Source organism: Loxodonta africana, chromosome 3 (genome assembly GCF_030014295.1).
Source record: "Loxodonta africana isolate mLoxAfr1 chromosome 3, mLoxAfr1.hap2, whole genome shotgun sequence".
Classification (NCBI taxonomy): Eukaryota; Metazoa; Chordata; class Mammalia; order Proboscidea; family Elephantidae; genus Loxodonta; species Loxodonta africana.
Genome location: NC_087344.1, coordinates 69,183,608 through 69,196,480, shown reverse-complemented (window position 1 = coordinate 69,196,480; position 12,873 = coordinate 69,183,608). Strand labels below are relative to the sequence as shown.

The 12,873-nt window shown below is 46.1% G+C and overlaps 1 protein-coding gene across 1 annotated transcript in view; it reads left to right on the top strand.

Moving 5' to 3' along the window:
* The window catches only part of CSMD2 (CUB and Sushi multiple domains 2), a 797,331-nt gene extending 790,344 nt beyond the window's left edge, over window positions 1–6,987 (top strand). Inside the window, 4 exon segments of the mRNA XM_064281672.1 lie at window positions 2,685–2,797; window positions 4,651–4,738; window positions 6,468–6,606; window positions 6,828–6,987. Coding sequence (XP_064137742.1) covers window positions 2,685–2,797; window positions 4,651–4,738; window positions 6,468–6,606; window positions 6,828–6,987 — 500 coding nt within the window.
* The last annotated feature ends 5,886 nt before the right edge of the window (window positions 6,988–12,873 follow it).

Below are 12,873 nucleotides of genomic sequence, written 5' to 3'. Positions count from 1 at the left end.
CAGTTTCTTTTGGGATATAAAAGACAGAAGCTATCAGAGAGACAGGGGGACCTCATACCACCAAGAAAGTAGCACTAGGAGCAGAGCGTGTCCTTTGGACCCTGCTCTGAGGGCCCCTGCACGGAGAAGCTCCTAGTCAAGCAGAAGACTGATGAGATGGAACTTCCTCCAGAGCCAGGAGAGAGAGAAAGCCTTACCCTGGAGCTGACACCCTGAATTTGGACTTCTAGCCTACTGTACTGTGAGGAAATAAATTTCTGTTTGTTAAAGCCATCCACTTGTGGTATTTCTGTTATAGCAGCACTAGATAACTAAGACACAGACTAAGACAGACTAGGAAGAAAGGCCTGGCAATGTATTTTTTTAAATAAGCCAGTGAAAGCCCTATGGATCACAACAGTCCAATCCCATTGTGCTTGGGGTCACCAGAAGTTGGAGGCCGACTCAGCAGCAGCTGACAACAGTCCCTAAAATTGAACCAAAAATAAAGAGGGACAGAGAATTCCTAGAAGCTAAACTGCAATCAATAAACAAAACAAAAAATATTTTTCCCCAGTAATCAAAAATAAGAGTGAACATAAAATACCATTTTTCTACTTATCCCATTAGCTAAGATTTTTTTCATGCTTGCAGAAAAAAATTATTGAGAATTGAAATAAAGATGAGATGTCCAGTATATGCTTGATAGATGACTTTATTATGCATGACAAGTTGTTTGTTTTTTTTTTAATTTTTATAATACTGTTAAATGAGAGAGCAAAGTAGGAAAATTCAAATAGCCTGGGAAATACCATTACTACTATTTCTAAAAATACTGATCATAATTTCGGACATGTAACGCTATTTGACTAAATTTTCTCTTTCGTTGTGAAAAAAGTAGAATTTGGATACAGAAAAATTATTCATGGGTCAAATTATTTTTAAATTCTGATATAATAAGATAATGCAAATAATACTCTTTTGGGTTATTTTGTGCAACATGCTTTTTAAAGCACTTTGTTATGTATGGTGTGAGCTTGGCAGGAAATCCTATTTGCTCTGTACTCGTGATGATACTTCCTATTTTAAATCCTTCTGCCCATCTAGCTAAGTTTTTTTTAAAGGTAACAAACCTTAGTGCTGGTCTAATTTCAGTGAAGGTACTCATGCAATGCTGGTAGAATATAAAATAGTACAGTTCTAGAAAACAATTTGGCAATTTGTATCAAGATTCTTGAAAATGATCAGACCCATTAATTAAACTTCTAAGAATTTCTATCCTAAGAAATAACTATGGAGGGGGTCAAATGTTTATGAGTAAAAGATGTCTCCTTTGCAAGGTTATTTGTATTACATAAAAATTGGAACAGAAAATTGTCTGAAAATAGAGAAGTAGGTACATTAATTACAGTCTATCTGCTGGATGGAATATTATGCAAATTTTGAGGAAAAGGCACCGACATAACCCAAGCTGTGGTGTTTTCAGTCACCTCATATGCATGCGGAAGCTGGACAATGAATAAGGAAAATCAAAGAAGAACTGACTTCTTTGAATTATGGCATTGGCAAAGAATATTGAATATACCATGGACTGCCAAAAGAATGAACAAATCTGTCTTGAAAGAAGTACAGTCAGAATGCTCCTTAGAAGCAAAGATGGTGAGACTACATCTCACATACTTTGGATATGTTATCAGGAGGGACCAGTCCCTGGAGAAGAAATCATGCTTGGTAAAGTGGAAGGTCAGTGAAAAAGAGGAGGACTCTCAATGAGATGGACTGATACAGTGGCTGCAACAATGGGCTCAAGCATAACAACGATTGTGAGGATGGCGCAGGACCAGGCAGTATTTCGTTCTGTTGTACATAGGGTCACTATGAACCAGAACCAACTCAATGGCACCTAACAACAACAACAACAATGCATTTAAAATAAGTTTACAATTTTTAAGGGAAAAATTATATTCATAAGAAATAAAATTGGAAGTATTTACAACAAAATATCAACAGTAAAAAAAATGTTGACAGTAGTTATTTTTTCATAGCAGGAACAGAAGTGATTTTTTTTTTTCTTCATGCACCGCTGCATTTTCCAAAATTTCCTCAATTTTCAGATTTCTATAATCAGAAAAACTAAACATCTTAGAACGCAGATGTTCACTAAATAGATGGATATATAAATGAATGAGCACATTGATACACAGTCCCACATACAATTATATCCACTCATATCTGCACACACACACAAATGAAGCTGAACGGTCATATCACTCATTCATTTTAACACGTAAATAGTCATAAACACACTCCTATACTCCCATGTACATGCCCTCATACAGTCCTGCACCCACTGAATTGAAAACATACCCATCCATTAATTGACGTATTATACACACGAAACCGTATTTTTTCTCACACATATGGATGGGATATGTGTAAGCAGGGCCACAATCACAACACAGTAATCCAGTTGTTTATCAATACATACGCACATTCTTGCATATACTCACCTCCAGCCTATACAAACTCACAGGCACCTCTATACTTACATACTTAGAGATGTGCAGAGAATGTTTATATCAACATCCAGCCACATACAGCTACACCATGAAATTCCACTCAGACACACACACCCACATACCCATAGATGGGCTTTTGAAATCTTCCCTGATTTTTCAAGTTACATGTGAACTTTCTTTTCTCAGGAATTTACAAGAAGGAAGATTTCCATCTCCTACTCCAGGTCTACCAGATCACAGGACCAGTAGAGATCTTCGTGAATAAGTTCAAAGATGACCACTGGGCTTTAGATGGGCATGTAAGTCTAGTTAAATCTCACTCTGTCCTTGACCTCCTTGTGCTCTGCCCCATCTCCAATTCTGAGATCACCAGCAGGGAAGGCGGGGGAGGAGAAGGGTGTTAAAACTCCCAGAATCAAGGGGAAAACTTGGGAGGAGGTTTTCTGTGAGGCCAGGACTGGTAGCAAGAGAGTTCTCATCTTACTGGGATGGGCAAAAGAAAAGATAAAAGGTCCAGGAGACTCAGAGTCCAGAGGATCACATCTGAGATAGATGGAGTAAGTTCTGAAATTACAGCAGAAAGCAAGGAATTGAGGGTCAGGGGTATAAGAGTAAATGCAAACAAGTTGAAGGTAAGGGTAGGTGGGAACTGGGAGTAAGTAGGGAGTCCCAAATGACTACCTCAAACATCTAGTCACATTTGAAGGTGCAGATTGTAGGTAATTTAATATAACTTAAGAGACCAGGATATTGGGAAAGGGATTAGCCTGTCTTGCATTCCCTTGAGGGAAAGACTTACTATATTCTAGGCTATCCCTGAGCTGGAAACCAGGTCCCCAGTGATGCTGCTCTGCCCATACCTTCCTAGTCACAGACAGTGACGTTGAGCAGAATGCCCACTGAAAATGCAGGGTTTCACCTACCACCTTCTCAGCATCCCTGACTTGGATTGTTGGGACTAGAGGAGAAGGGGTGGGGATAAAGGGAAAGTCACGGTGGGCCAGGAGTAGCAGAAAGGAGTCAGGGTGCATCTTCACAGACAGGAATAGTTGGTGGAGGACTGGCATGAGGTCAGCAGCTTTAGTGACTTTACTTTATAAATACATAAAGAGAATCAAATGTCTTCCCCAGCGGCTGATACAGGCATTTTTGGTATGCCCAAGGGTGTCTTATGGAGCCCCTTGGGTTTCTAAGCACTGGCTGTAATAGTAGTAGCCCAAAAGCTCTGCAGGAACAGCAGATTCCACCATGGTGGCTGCCAGATGTAAGAAGGCAAGGGTCAAAGTTGGGGGAGGGAGCTAGGAGTGTAGGACAGGGGCAAGACGGGAATGGAGCTGGGGAGGGCCAGGAGCAGCTGGAGCAGGCAGCTGCCCAAGATGACAGCCCACCATCAGGGCCACTGCTGGTAGGCTGTCACCCAGGGCGTGTTAGGGGCAAATAGGTGGGGAGGTCAACCCGGAGTCCCACAGACAAGAGAGCCCCACACTGGGGTTAGAGCACCCTGGAGTTGGAAGGTGCACCAGTTGTAGCACAGTAATCCTCAATGCACACCCCAAGCTGAGGAGTCCACAGTCTACATGTTTGAGTTCCATGTCTGAGCATCAAGGAGGCACAGGGGCAACAGGGAGGGGTTATGCCCCCAAATAGCCCCTGCCAAAAAAATTAATAGCTACTGGAACTGTGATGAAGTCTCCATTACATTAAACCCACTATGTACATTTTAATCCTGGTTATATTTGTTCCACACCTCTGTAAAATCTGTTTCCACCACAGTAATAATAGCTAGCGCATATCTAGGGCCTCTAGAGTGTTCTAAGTGCTTTATCTGTATTAAGCCACTTAATCCTCATAGCAACCCTATAGCATAGGTACTATTGTTATTCTTGGTTTACAAATGAGAAACTGAGGCACAGACAGACTAAGCAACTTGACAAGTAGGAAAAGAATATTTCTCACTACCTTATACAAGGAGTTGGTGCCTGCCTGGGTGTGGGAAGAGCATCAATGTCTGCGTGTCGTGCTGTGGCTGGGTGGGTGAAACCAGCACATCTGGCAGCATGTGTACCTATGAGTGTGTCCCTGGCCTGGCCTGCAGGAGCTCTGGCTTCTTCTAGCCTGCCTCGCATCTTACTCTCTGCTCCCACCATCACAGGTCTCCTCAGAGTCCTCCGGAGGCACCTTCATCTACCAAGGCTCTGTCAAGGGCCAAGACTTTGGGCAGTTCGGCTTTCAAAGACTTGGTAACTAGCATTTGTCCCTTGCAAGTGTGAACTCATGGGTGTGGGCAGAAACTGTGTTGAGGCCAAGGGGAAGGAGAGGATTGGTGAGGTTCAACCAGCTAAGAAAGAGGTTCTTAACCTTTTTGGGGTAGGGCATGCCTTTGAAATTCTGACAAAAGCTGTGGAATCTGTCTCCAAAAACAAGCACATATACACATACCCTCAAGATTTGCTGAACAGTTTCACAGCTCAGCCCTTGAGGGCCCAGGTATAGCCTCCTGCCACACTACCTGGTCAGCCCTCAGGCATCACCTCTGCCTCAGGGTACAAAGACACCCTTAAGCACTCAAGTTTGGGGGTCTCAGGGCGGCCTTCACTTGTGTTCTCATTTCCTCCTCAGCACAGTCCTAGAAGATTGGGCTTGTTGTCCCCATTTTAGTGATGAGGAAACTGAGACTGATAGATGCTTCCTTCCCATCTTCTTCCTTGGCATCTTTCCCTGCATCCTTCGGGTTATCAGTGTCAAGCATCCTCACTTCAGAGATTGACCTTGACCCAGAGCTTCTGGGTGCCAAGTCTCAGGATCTAATGGCAGGAGGGGGCCCTGATTTCTCAGAAGCAGTGGAAGAGGAGACAGGAGACAGTCGTGGTATCCCAGAGCCAGGCCTACACCCTGGCCACTCACACCTCCAGTCCCTAGCGGCCCATCAGCCAAGGCAATTCATTGCATTTTCTCATAGCTGTGGCCTTCAGAAAGCTTTTCCCCCTATTAAGCAGATCTGCCTTCCTGTCAGTCCCACTTCACACTGCCCCTCACCCAGATTTACTCTTAGCTCTGCCCTCTGAGGAAGCCCTGGTGGCGTAGTGGTTAAGTGCTACAGCTGCTAACCAAAAGGTCGGCTGTTCAAATCCACCAGGTGCTCCTTGGAAACTCTATGGGGCAGTTCTACTCTGTCCTGTAGGGTCGCTATGAGTCAGAATCGACTCGACAGCAGTGGGTTTGGCTTTTTTTTGGTTCTGCCCTCTGAGCTGCATGGAATGAGACCACCCTGTCTTCCATACAATAAACCCATTGCCATAGAGTCTATTCCAATTTGTAGAGTAGAACTGCCCCACAGGGTTTTCAAGGAGCAGCTTGTGGATTCAAACTGCCAACATTTTGGTTAGCAGCCAAGCACTTAACCATGGAGCCACCAGAGCTCCCTTCCATACAATAGCCCCTCAAAGATTTGAAGACAGTTTCCCTGGCTTCCACAACCTAACAAACTGGAAAGACATCAGAAAGTTGGGGTCTTGTTCTGGCTCCCCTCCTGGCTCATTGTCCCCTGAGGCAGACCTGTCCCCGCCTCAGGACGTCAGCCACCTCACTTAGGTGGAGCACTTCACAGGGGCCACCACCAGTTGCCATCAAGTCAACTCTGACTCATGGCGACCCCATGTGTGTCAGAGAAAAACTGTGCTCAGTTCTTTCTCAGATTCCCTTCCCTAGGACTGAGCATAATCCTCTGGGTACAGCCTGACCAGCACAAGGCATGAGCATAGGGGTCCCTGCTCCGGGGGAATGTCTGAGGGGGCAGGCCAGGAGGAGGTAGGCTCTGGGCCCCAGGGCCCTCCCAGCCGCATGGAGCAGGTAAGTCCCAGGCCACAGCTGTACTTCCCAATAGGGTGTAGTGGGGCAGGGTGGTTGACAGGGACCATGGCCTCAGACTGTGTCTCTTTGACTTGAGTTTTGTGATTTGGAACTTTACAGACCTCAGGCTGCTGGAGTCAGACCCTGAGTCCATCGGCCGCCACTTTGCTTCCAACAGCAGCTCAGTGGCCGCCGCAATCCTGGTGCCTTTCATCGCCCTCATCATCGCAGGCTTCGTGCTCTATCTCTACAAGCACAGGTACGGGGGAGGAAGGGGCCCGGGGATGGGGAGTAGGGGGCGGGCAGGCAGTCACAGGCGGGTACCAGGCCCTGTCCCGACCCCAAACCACCCAGAGCTGTCTAGGCTCAGGAGAGCTGTAACCTTCCAGAAGGAAGAAGTAACCTCCCTCACTCCCTCACTGTCCCCCTTTCTGTGTGTCTCTTTTTTCACGTCTTGGTCACTATCTCTCTTTTCCCCAGGAGAAGACCCAAAGTTCCATTTAATGGCTATGCTGGCCATGAGAACACAAATGTCCGGGCCACGTTTGAGAACCCAATGTATGACCGCAACATCCAGCCCACAGACATCATGGCCGCTGAGGCGGAGTTCACAGTCAGCACAGTGTGTACAGCGGTATAGCCACCAGGCCTGGCTGCCACCGCCGTCACCACTGAGAGCCCCGCCGCCGCCAGCCGGTGAGATGGGAGTGTGGGAGGCAGACCGTCCCCAACACAAGCACCCCATGATGGACACAGAGATGCACCCATAGATGCCCAGAGGCCCTGGCACCCAGGGGCACACATTCACCAGCACAGGAACTGTGCAAGGAGCACAGCCACATGCCAAGCCCTGGGCGAGTCACTTGGGGAAAATATAAAAAGGAGCTGACATTTGTTAAGTACATGCTGTATGCCAGACACTGTTCTAAGTACTTCACAGGTATAACTCATTGAATCTGTCCAACACATGTGAGATAGATGCTATTATCATCTCCATTGTTCTTTGTTATTGTTAGCTGCCGTTGAGTTGTCCCCAACTCACAGTGGCCCCCATGCGCAACAGAATGAAACACTGCCTGGTCCTTGCCATCCCCATGATCAACTTTGGAGAGGGACATTGTGATCCATAAAATCATGGCTGATTTTCAGAAGTGGATTCCCAGGCCTTTCTTCCTAGTCCATCTTAGTCTCTGCTGAAAGCTGTCCAGTATCATAGCAATGCACCAGCCTCCACTGCAGACAGGTAGTGGCTGTGCATCAGGTACCTTGACTGGGAATCAAACCCAGCTCTCTCACGTGGAAGGTGAGAATTCTGTCACTGAACCACCACTGCCTATTATCCCCATTACAGATGAGAAAACTTGGTGCAAAAAAATGAATTAACTTGCCCAAGATCACACAGCTCATAAGTAGTAGGGTCCAGATACTGGGCTTAGCAAAATATCCAAGTAGAGCATAATAGATAGATAGCTAGACAATCCCTGCCATTGGGTCATGAGGGGAGGAGCCTCGCCACCACATAGGCCAAGGGCCAGATACAAGCACACATGGAGACTCACAGGTACACACCGTGGCACTTCTAGACACACACACGCACACACGCACCTTTTCCTCTCGGTGTCCTCTCACCAGGAGGAAGCATTATATCTTCTTCCTTTAGGAGCTGGGAACCTGTGGGAGTTGCCCCAGCAGGGTGTCCTAACTATACCCCCCTCAGAGAACTGCGCCTTCTCCCCAAATTTCATTTCTTGGGGCCAGGCAGCTGCTCTCTCTCAGATAACTCCTCCTACCTTAGAGAGCCCCAGCCAGGGCTTGAGGGCTCTAGGGACAAAAGTCACAGTGCCCAGAGAGGTGAGGATTTCAACGGGGCAAGGGAAGTTGGTCAAATGAGCCTTCAGTCAAACCACAAAGCAAGTTACAGCTCTCCCCTCCCACGTATATGGCCTTTCACATGACGTGCATTTCAGGCCAGACAGGTATGGAGCTTCACAAGGAACAGGCTGGTGTGAGCAAAGGTGTGAGAGGGTTGGGCTGATGGAAATGTGGGGACACTAAATGCCAAGGGAGCTAGAAGAGTAACAGAAGTCATTATAAAAGTCTCCATCCACCGTGCATTGACCGTGCCCAGTATGTGACATGTGTTGTTTCATTTCGTCTTCGCAATAACTCTAGGAGAATTTTTACAACTTCAGTGTGAGGAGGAACTTGTCCAAAATCATGCAGCCAGTAAGTGCTGCACCCAGGATGCACAGCCCAGTACTTTTCAACACTTTGCTGTGCTCCATTCAGTTCTCCCCCTCCTCTTTTGGTCCATTTTCTTCCTCTAGAGAATTTCTGTTGCTGACATCTAAGGACTCAAGCCCCACAACGATCATGAAGATGGCACAGATTGGTGCAGCATTTTGTTCTGTTGTACGCAGCGTCACCACGAGTCGGAGCTGACTCGATGGCAACTAACAACAACAAAGTCTAAGCTTAAAATTTTAAGTATTAGGATAATTTATACATAAAGAGATAAAAAATTATTTTCAGAATGTATAAGGGCAATTATTGAATACAGAAAATTTACTGAAAGAGTTTTTCCCTCATTCTTTTTTACCTATCCAAAACAAGTATTTAAAGAAAGGGAAGAAATTATTTCAGTGGGATCGTTTTAACATGTCAAAAGTATTCTTGAGGTTTCACCTTTATACTCAGTATTACTTTTTCCTGCCATTTTCCTACTCGTAACTCTTACAAAGTGTTGTTGTTGTAGTTAGTTGCCATCAAATCGAGTCTGATTCATGGTGACCCCATGTGTGCAAAGTAGAACTGCTTCGTAGGGTTTTCAAGGCTGTGACCTCTCAGAAGCAGATCGTCAGGCCTGCCTTCCAAGGCACCTCTGGGTGGGTTCAAACCGCCAACCCTTCAGCTAGTAGTCAAGCATTAATGATTTGCACCACCCAGGGCCTCCGCCTCTGATGATTTTTATCAGAATGACATAAATCAGGCCTTGAAGGTGATCAGTAATGAATCTGAACTTCAAGTCACTGCATGAATTATTGCACAGTATAAGAAAGAGACGAGAATGTCTTGTCACATGGCCCAACTCCATACCGCAGTCTCCTCTGGGTCCCAGTGCCAGAGTGCACAGTGCATTCACCTCCGGGTTGTCTGGGGCTTGGAGGATCCCAGCCTTGGCAGCCCTCAGTGTTGTGCCCTCACTACAAGCCAGCAGCCCTCAATAGCTGCCCAGCCCCAGCCATCCACTCTGACCACGCCGCCTTCCCAGAGCTGGAACGCTGCTTGATCCAGGGAGGGGACATGTAAAGAACCCCCTGAAAAGACATACACGTGTCATAAATTCAAATAATGCCTAACAAGAACAAGTGAAATTAAAACCAATCTCTCCCCACACAGGGGCATCATGGAGGCTTGTGGGGTCAGTGAGTATATGGGCAAGAGGGCAGTGCCACATATGACTTTCGTGGACCTCTTCCTCCATTAAAAAAAAAGATACTAAACGTTAAACTTTACAACTATGGTAGTACAGAGATGAATACAATCTAGGCTGGATGCATTATTATATATGCATTATTATTATATTCAGGTTTTTCTTCTGTTTTTAAAAGAAACTAAAATTAAAACGTTATCATAGGTCCCTAAAAGTATCATGGGCCCTAGACCTGTGCCTCCTACGCCAAATGGATAAATAGGCCCTAACCCAGAAACAGATCACATTAGAAAAATATATGATGTTCGCTGTGTGTGTTCTCTACCTACACCAAGGGACGGACACAAACACACATGGAGACTCACAAGTGCATACCGTGGCAGTCCCCAGTATGGGAGGATTAAAAAGCAAAGATAAAGGTCAAGGCATATAACTTTCTTTAATTATTTCACTTTTGTCCCTTCTTTGCTTTGCTTTGCCTTGCCCTCTTCTGCCCCTCTCCACCCCCTACTAAATTTGCTGTTGTTGTTTGGTGCCATCGAGTCAGTTCAGACTCATAGAGACCCTATATACAATAGAATGAAACAGTGCCCAGTCCTGCACCATCCTCACAATCTTTGTTATGCTTGAAACCATTGTTGCAGCCACTGTGTCAATCCATCTCGTTGAGGGTCTTCCTCTTTTTTGCTGACCCTCTGCTTTACCAAGCATGATGTCCTTCTCCAGTGACTGATCCCTCCTGATAACATGTCCAAAGTATGTGAGATGTAGTGTCACCATCCTTGCATCTAAGGAAGGATTTTACAAACTCTGCTGTAATCTGTTTGTTCCCAGTTCTCCAGGGGGCAGGAAGCAAGCTCCCGTGAGCACAGTGCCCAGTGCCCATCTTTGTCTGTCTCTCTGCCTGTGTCTGCTACTGCTGGGACTTGGGCTTTTGCCCTGCCACCGTCTGCACCTGCCACCCTGGAGAGGACCCCACTATGCCCCAACTTGGGCAGTAAAGGAAGAGGGGCTGCAGACAGTGGAAGGAAGTTCATGGATTTACAATAGCAAAGCAATTTGTGGATATGTGTGTGTGTGAGAGTGTGTTGGCCTGTGCACACACAAACACACTTCTTCATCTGAGTCCTTGAGAAGAGACCATAGAAGCCTAAAAAAGAGAAATGTGTGTGAAAGCTGCCCATGTCCTGCTCCCCACAAACACAGAGAAGAGGAACCAACACACCCTCCTTGTCCCAAGTGTGAGGACCCAATGAATGTATTGGTGCGATGCATCCCACGTTGTATGCAGAAACCAGTCGTCTGCAAATGGACAGTCCCATCTGCAAAATGACAGCAAGAATGACCCCAAGGGCAGAAACACATCTTAAGAAATAGTTTGGAAATCAATTTCTTTATTTTTCAAACATAATTTTATTGCATTCCGAACCCAGTGAGTTAGAAAGTCATTCTGCAGTCTGGGTCCTGGGCAGCATTGAAGGAGGATGAGTCAAGAGGGCAGGGCAGAATCTGGCCACGAACCCAAAGTCAAGCCTGACTGGGAACTGGCAAAGAGAAGAGAAACCAAGTCTGTGCCCCAGACAGGGATGCCAAGTCTGGTGGCAGCCTGAAGGTGCAGAAAGGAACAGGAGAGAAAGCCTGCCGCAGCCTGTATCCAGTAATAATGGCCACTATGTATGGAGTTTCTTTGTGCCTGACACTCTAGGTATATATATTTCAAGACCTTACAACAACCGCAAAGGCAGGAATTATTATTTTCGTTTTATAGATGAGAAAACAAGCTCGGAAAGGTGAAGAAACTTAGGTCACACAGCTAGTAAGTGTGGAGTCAGGCTGCAAATCCAGGTCCATCTGGCTCCAAAGTCAACTATACCAGCTGCCAGAAACCAGGTCTAGAAGGGGCACCAAAGACAAGGGAAGAGTAGGTGGATCTCTGCAGACAGGTCTGGTGGGCCAGGCGGGGGACCTGTGTGTCCTGAGTTCAGATGTCTCCTCTTGGGGAGCATCAAGACAAGAACCCAGTACTCCAGGTCTTCAGGTGTCAGAGCTGGCCCTTTGGTTCCCAGCAGCCCGTGACCACAGCAGATAAAAGGATCTGAATCAAAGGAATGGCCCAAGTGAAAGGCACACACTCTCTAGTTCTTCACAAGTGGGTTCAATTTATTTTGACAGGTTCAGTGTGCTTGGGTCATTGATGGACTCCAGAAAAGTGCTGTTGGGAAGCTAATGAGCTTAGGAGTTAAAGCATGGCATTTAGAGCCACTGGAACATCTTTCTCTGTCCTTGGGAAGGTGCTTGTGGGCTTAAACACCCTGTGCGTGTGTGACATGCTGATCTCGGATGTTCATGTCACATTTTGAAATAACAAATACAAATGTGTGGGAGCGGAGTAGCAGGGATACCTGGTTCTTATATAGATTCTGGGTTTTGAACCATTGAAAGATCTGACTATTGTTGAGCTTAGCTAATTTCCAGTAGGTACAATGGGGACTGCTGATAGTAGGAGCCCATCCTTGCCCACACCGCCTCTGAGTCACAGCCACACCCCCTCTGGGTCACAGTATCCCTGGGCTGGGCGGGAGAATACCAATCCAGCCATACACACTCACACTCTCATCTTTGTCTTTCCCCGGAAAAAAATCAGAAAGCTCTTTGGCTGCTCATTTCTCCCTTGTTATACTCCTCTCATACCAGCCAGTGGACTCCTCCTCCAACCCCACCTTTGCCCCTTCCCTGTGTCTCCTTGTGAAGTCCCATGAGATGCCCAAGGAGCACATGCTGGTGGGGCACCCAGGACTCGGCTGTGCATCGCTCTTTCCCACCTCTGGCATTTTCTGTCCACCTCCAGAGGCTTGGGAGGGAGCAGGGCAGACTAGGCCCTACACCCACCATTCATGCCATATACCCACCACCATCCCGTGAGGAAAAAAAAAGTAAAAACAAACAAAAAAATCTTTTGTACAGAGATATATTTTTATTATACAAAGTTTGTACAGTACCAAAAAACAAAGAAAAAAAAGGTGTAAATTTTTTTTTCATTATTGTAGGTAAAAGGTAGTGGAAGCCTTTTTTGTAAATGTAATAAAGTGTATA